Source organism: Bombina bombina, chromosome 7 (assembly GCF_027579735.1).
Source record: "Bombina bombina isolate aBomBom1 chromosome 7, aBomBom1.pri, whole genome shotgun sequence".
Taxonomy (NCBI): domain Eukaryota; kingdom Metazoa; phylum Chordata; class Amphibia; order Anura; family Bombinatoridae; genus Bombina; species Bombina bombina.
In genome coordinates this window covers 139207303-139214802 of record NC_069505.1, presented here as the reverse complement: position 1 = coordinate 139214802, position 7500 = coordinate 139207303, and the positions used below count along the sequence as shown (strand labels likewise).

The window sequence follows — 7500 nt, the reverse complement described above, 5'->3', positions numbered from 1 at the left end:
AAAACCTGTCAAAATATACTGAGTTAAGAGGCAGCCTTCAAGGGCTTAGAAATGAGCATATGAGCATTTAGTTTTCAACAAAGATTAACAAGAGAACAAAGCAAATTAGTGATAAAAGTAAATTGTAAAGATGTTTAAAATTGCATGCCCTATCTGAATCATGAAAGTTTAATTTTGACTAGACTGTCCCTTTTAAAAGTCTTTGACATTTATTTTCTTTGTTCTGGTCACTTATAAATGGCCTACTGGAGTGACAGTCTTACAGTGTTACTTCTTTTGATACAAAAACCTGGTAGCAACTTGTCAAATCTTTGTTTAGGGAATTTATGTCAAAGAAACACATCTGCCTGCATTGTGGTTTCTGCATCATACCAATACTTTTTCTATACTGGGATTTGTGATGCATTTTGTTGGTTCCCAAATGTCTTATGCGTTTGTTAAATAAACACAAAACCGAGAGAGGATTTTAAAATCTTTTTGTTTTTGTAAAACTGATTTTCCTGTACTGAGATTTTTTTTTATAAACGGTTTAATTATTCATTTATTTCCTTTTTTCACATTCCTTGCTTCTGTAATTTTGTCAGAAAATTCTTGTTTTTCCAATTTTGAGAAATAGAAGTGAACACTGTAAACTTACAAGCCTAATCCTGCTATGTATTCCATTAATTGGCCATAGCAGGGGGGGTTTGCAAAAGACAATGTAAAACAGTTTGTTTAAAGGGACATGAAACCCCCAAAAATGCTCTCATTATTCAGAAGAGCATACAATTTCAAACAAATTTCCAATTTGCTTATCTAATTTGCTTTGTTTTCATAAGTTTCCTTTGATGAAAATAACTAGGTAAAATAACTAGGTAGGCTCGAGCAGCAGTGCACTACTGGGAGCTAGCTGCTGACTGGTGGCTGCACATAAAATCATGGCCAAAAATATTGACACCCCTGCATTTCTGTCAGATAATGCACTACTTCACCCAGAAAACTGTTGCAATTACAAATGTTTATGCATTCTCATGTTTATTTTGTTCGTATTGGTATGACACAAAAAAGTGGAGAAAAATAGCCAAATCTGACACATTCCACACAAAACTCCAAAAATGGACTGGGCAAAATTATTGGCATACTCAATTTAATATTTGGTAACACACCCCTTGGAAAAATAAATGAAATCAATCACTTCCTGTAACCATTATTGAGTTTCTTGCACCTCTCTACTGGAATTTTGGACCACTCTTCTTTCGCCAACTGCTCCAGGTCTCTTAGATTGGAAGGGTTCCTTTTCCCAACTGCTGTCTTGAGATCTCTCCACAGGTGCTCTATGGGATTGAGATCTGGACTCACTGCTGGCCAGTTCAGTACTCTCCAACTTTCTGACACTGGGCCCTACATTGCACCACAGAATTCTTTGGTAGTCTAAATATTTCATAATGCCATGCACGCTGGCAAGACATCCAGTGCCTGAAGCAGCAAAGGAACCCAAAAAAAAATCAGTGAATCTCTACCATGTTTGACTGTAGGGACTGTGTTCTTTTCTTTAAAAGCCTCATTTTCTTTTTCTGAAAACGGTAGGATGGGCTTTACCAAAAAGCTGTCATTTTGTTTCTTTCGTCTGTCCACAGCACATTTTTCCAAAAGGATTTTGGCTTCCTCAGGTAAATTTTGGCAAACTCCAATCTGGCTTTATGTTTCTGTGTCAGCAGTGGTGTCCTCCTGGGTCTCCTACCATAGCGTCCCTTTTCTTTCAGATGGTGACGTATAGTAGGTCAGCTTGAATTTGTCTGGAAGTTGATCGAGGTGTTTTTTTTTTATCCACCATTTGAACAATCCTTTGTTGCAATCTTTGATCAATTTTTCTCTTTCGTCCGCGTCCATGGAGATTAGCTACAGTGCCATGGGCTGTAAACTTCTTGACAATGTTGGACACAGGAATATTAAGATATCTGAAAATGGACTTGTAACCTTGAGATTGTCCATGCTTTTCCACAATTTTTGTTCTCAAATCCTCAGACAATTATTTGCTGCTCCTCTCTCTTTTAAATGGTTGCTGATGTGCTTTACTATATTGTCAGCACCTGTTAATTGATACAGGTGAGTTTAATTACAAGAGCATCACAAACTTACAATTTTAAGAAGTTGCCAATAATTTTGTTCAGTCCATTTTTGGAGTTTTTCGTGGAATGTGTCCGACCCCAAGGCAGAACATACTGCGATGTGCGATCTGATCGCAGAAAATTTACAGTTTCTGCAGATTTTTTTTTTTTTGGCCTGCAGGTGTCACTGTTCCATTCACTCTCAAAGTAAATATTTACTACGTTCCTCTCAATTTCCTCCCTCTTCCTGAACTCCAGTGCGGTACAGGGTAACAGCACATTGTAGAAGAGGTAAGTCAGGGCTTAACAAATTTATTATAGGAGTCTAGGAGCCAACCAAAATATTTATATTTTTTGTTCTTTAACGGGTCAGTGTCTGTGTGCCTGTGTGTGTCTGTCTGTCTGTGTCTCCACTTTTTTGTGTCATACCAATACAAACAAAATAAATAAACACGAGAATGCCTAAACATTTGTAATTGCAACAAGTTTCTGGGCGATGTGGTGCATTATCCGACAGAAATGCAGGGGTGCCAATATTTTTGGCCATGACTGTGTATGCCTCTACTCATTGGCTCACTAGATATTAAGCTAGCTCCCAGTAGTGCATAACTTCTTCAACAAAGGATACCAGGGCAATAAAACACATTTGAGAAAAAAAAATGTGAATTGGAAAGTTGTTTAAAATTATATAAGCTATCTAAATCAATAAAGAAAAATGTAGAGTAGCAACTCTTGACAATTCCAGTAACCAGTCTGGATTGGTTTATGCAAATAAAGAGAGTAGCGGTGATGCAGATGTTTAACCATTTACAAACAATTGCAGCAAAAAGGCGTTAAGTAATCTTCCACACTTGGCATATGTGCTAATTTATAGTAAGAATACAGTCTTGTAATTACAAGATGTTGTAATCTTCATATACCTGTATCTATATATAAACATCATTGTTTTGTTTCTAGACAATCTGTGTGGTTCCCCATATTTTTCCTCTCTTCTGAATGTGATAAATTTAAAAACAATTTAAAAAAACATACTGCGTGTACTGATATTTTCACAACTTAAAGGGACAGTAAACTCAAAATTTAAACTTAAATCAATTAGAGCATAGCATTTTTTAAATGTAATTTTTATCAATTTTGCTAAGTTTTCTTGGTATTCTTTGTTAAAGTGCAATCCTAGGTGAGCTCAGGAGCATGTACGTTCCTGTAGCCATCTGGTAGCAGAGCAGTGTTTGCATGTATGTTTGATATTGCTATAAACATTGTTGCAATAACTGCTGCCGGGGACGGTTATAGGGACATTCCAGTCAAAATTTAAAAGACAAAGCATAGAGGGCGCCACATGGTGCAGATCAGGCAAAACAGGATGCACAATATACAAAATAGCCAAATTGCTACTCACGTGGTATAAAGCAAAAATTGTGCAATAAGGCAGACCGGAACCAAGTCGTCCGGTAGACACACAGGCAATGAGCAGGATAGGGTAGTCCCACAGAGGTAATCACAAGGTTCCAAAAATCCCACCGGGGGGAGTCCAGGAGAGGAAAATGAAGAAGGGTCAGGTTCCTAGGTGGTGACCCAAAGTGCACTCAATCCAACCAGGGGGGGTCAGCAAGTGATATCCAAGGGTGTCCCTTCAGCTTGAGGATATAGCTTGCTGACCCCCCCCTGGTGGGATTGAGTGCACTTTGGGTCACCACCTAGGAACCTGACCCTTCTTCTTTTTCCTCTCCTGGACTCCCCCTGGTGGGATTTTTGGAACCTTGTGATTACCTCTGTGGGACTACCCTATCCTGCTCATTGCCTGTGTGTCTACCGGACGACTTGGTTCCGGTCTGCCTTATTGCACAATTTTTGCTTTATACCACGTGAGTAGCTATTGGGCTATTTTGTATATTGTGCATCCTGTTTTGCCTGATCTGCACCATGTGGTGCCCTCTATGCTTTGTCTTTTAGGATACCATGACTGTGTTACTGTGGCATAACACACTAGAGGATCTGCCGTTCATTTATCTGCAACATCCACTTCAGCACCTTGTGGGATTTTATATTTGCACACTGGACAATTTTTGTGCTTATTTGGACACTTAATAACTATTATTATATTAATATTTTTTATTTTTATTTCTATTTTTGATTTTTTTTTTTTTTAATTCAGGTTATTTCACTATGAGATTCTTCTGTCAATTATCTTTTTGATATTATTTGGATACACACTATTATTATTATTATTATTATTATTATTATTATTATTATTATTATTATTATTGTTACAATTCCATCTTCACACATTTTTTGCACTTATAAGTCAATGGAGTGAAATACTTTTTGTTAGAACCACTCATATTTCTAACATTTCACTTCTTAAGAAATATATATTTTATTCAAAGAATAATTTTTCTAACATATTTTTACACTAGACTTATTAGATATTTTTGGCGCCTCTTATTCACCACCCGCTAGATTTTCTACTGGCTGTGTGTTTTTTTTTTTTTTTAATCTGTTCCCGGTCAAAATTTAAATGTACATAGATAACATCTTTGAATAGAAACATATTTGCAATATACATGTATTGGCAAAAATACTTCTAGTAAAAGATATCACTATTTTAGTGTTAACATTTTTCTCTGCACGTGCATGTGAAGCATAGCTAGATATTCTCAGTTCACCTACATTTTAAACAATGCAGCTGCACAGATCATCAGTGGGGCTTGTATCATGTCAGCAATTCACAAATTGAGTCATTACCAGATGGTACAAGCATTTTAGGCTCTCTGAGCAAGTGCTGTGTTTAAAATGCTGGTGCACGGTGCATACTTAAAGGGACATTAAACCCAAAATTTTTCTTTCATGATTCAGGTAGAAAATACAATTTTAAATATTCCAATTTACTTCTATTATCTAATTTGCTTCATTCTTTAGAAATCCTTTGCTGAAAAATAGCAATGCACATAGATGAGCCAATCACGCGAGGCATCTATCTGCAGCCACCAATCAGTAGCTACTTAGCCTATCTAGATATGCTTTCCTGCAAAGGATATCAAGCGAAAGAAGCAAAATAGATAATAGAAGTAAATGAGAAAGTTGCTTAAAATTGCATGCTCTTTCTAAATCACAAAAGAAAAAAAAAGGGTTTCATGTCCCTTTAAATACACTTTTAAAACATCTAAAGTTTTTATTAAAAGCATTTTTGCTAATGCATGTATATTACAAAATTTCTTCTGTTTAATACCGAAATGTACCCATGTGGTTTCCAATTTCGTCTGAAATATCCCTTTAAAGACACATGTACACTCATGTCAGCCTGCCCAGCATTACTTTTCATCAAAGGATACTAAAATAAACTATTTAATAATGGAAGTAAACTGGAAAGTTGTTTAAAATTGAATCAGAGCATATTTTAAGCAACTTTCTAATTTACCCCTATTAATTTTTTTTATTTATTTTTTTCTTCTCTTGGTATCCTTATTTGAAAATCAGAGACGTAAGCTGTAGTGCTTGCTGATTGGTGGATAAATTTAGCCACCAATCAGCAAGCGCTACCCAGGTGCTGATCCAAAAATAAGCCGGCTCCTAAACTTACATTCCTGCTTCTCAAATAACGATACCAAGAAAACGAAGAAAAATTGCTTAAAATTGCATGCTCCATCTGAATCATGAAAGACAAAAATTGCGTTTCATATCCATTTAATTTTGACTTAAGCGTCCCTTTAATATGTTTTCTCTGTGTTTTGCATCATATCGGGATACATTGCAATCCCTTCATAGATTAGCTATTTCTCACTAAAGTTTTTTTTTTGTTTGTTTTTTTAAAGATTACTTATTTCACTTAAACATCAATTTGTCATTTCTTTATTACCAATCAAAATTTGGCAGCATTATAATAAACAAAAATATTTTTAAGGTTTAGGTTGCCCAAAATAATTGGTTTGTGTCATAGCCACTTATATGCAGTTTCATCATTGATTGGTGTTGGCTTGTTCCTAAACTATACTAAAAAGTGAAATAGGAAGATGGGTAGACCAAATATCAATACCCAAGTCTAGAGATGCAGCACTCAACCATAATATGAAAAAAGACGAGCCATTAACTGGCCCTTAGCACAAAATGTTATCAGAGAGAGAGATCTATATCATTCTAAAAGCCTATTGGAGCCCCTCACATAAAAAGAAAAAGAAGCCGGCTACTGTAAGAAAATTAATTAAAAACTAGTGCTCCAGACAGTTAATCTCATAAATGACACCATGTGGGAGGTATGATTGATAGTCACATTGGAGGCAGCTCAACACTTTCCAAAATGTATAGTTCCAATACATGGCAAGACACAAGTACAATATGTTACCGGAGCTTCAGAGGTAATGCACTGTCCGCGTCATGCCGGGAGATTGCCGTTTAGTCATCCCCTAGACTCAACCGGGTCTTTTCTTCTAGTGTTCCTTAAGACCTCTGTACAATATACACTACTCGTCATAGGGCACTAAGTGTACCCATCTTCCTTTTTCACATTTTGGTATGGTGTATTTTTCTATAGTGCACCTCCATATATTATTACTACTATACATTAATTAAACTGCCCCCTTCTCTCTCCCAGATGATCTAGAAGAGAAGATACCTGCATCACAAACAGGAGGAAGCAGTTCGGAGCTTCAGGCTACAGTCATGAAACCTACAGGTAAAAAGTTGACCTTGTGTTCATGATTTTTTATGTATGTAAATTAAAAATGCCAATTAAATTTCTACGCTCACATGTCTAGTTTCTGCTTAGGAAGCTGCTAATTAAATTTCGTTTTTCAGGTGGATTATGCCTGCTTGGCGCATATACAGATAGTGATGAGGATGATGTGGACTCCTCTGAAAAACCCGTTGTTAAAGCATCTGCCAAAGTCAACACTTCAGGAGACATTGATAACACTCTAGCCAACTTCCTTGCGGTAAAGCACTAATGAGATTGCTATATTTTTGTCAAGACCTACACCCTTAAGTCACTATGTCAAAATGTGAAATTGTTCAATAAACTATTTTGCTAGAGCATTTAATCTTTTAAATGAATTGTATTCACTTATGCGTATAACTCCAAAATAATTAAATACAAAGTCAAAGCTGAACTGCTTTAATACCCCCATTCTTCTTCTTCAGATTAGGATAAGGCCAGTGATTGGAGAATACACATGTATGCATGCTTCTCATTTGCTCACAAGCTATATGTGGGGAAAAAGTCTATTGGCATTTTTATATATATATCATGTGTGTGTGTGTATGTATGTATGTATATATCTATATCTGTATATATCTATATCTCTCTCTCTATATATCTATATATCTCTCTCTCTATATATCTCTCTCTCTATATATCTATATATCTCTCTCTCTATATATCTATATATCTCTCTCTCTATATATCTATATATCTCTCTCT

The 7500-nt window shown here is 35.9% G+C and overlaps 1 protein-coding gene across 1 annotated transcript in view; it reads left to right on the top strand.

The window, feature by feature from the left end:
• The window catches only part of FNBP4 (formin binding protein 4), a 73322-nt gene that overhangs the window by 621 nt on the left and 65201 nt on the right, over positions 1-7500 (top strand). Inside the window, exons 2-3 of the mRNA XM_053720363.1 lie at positions 6676-6756; positions 6879-7015. Of these exons, the coding sequence (XP_053576338.1) occupies positions 6676-6756; positions 6879-7015 (218 nt within the window). The remainder of the gene's footprint in view (positions 1-6675; positions 6757-6878; positions 7016-7500) is intronic.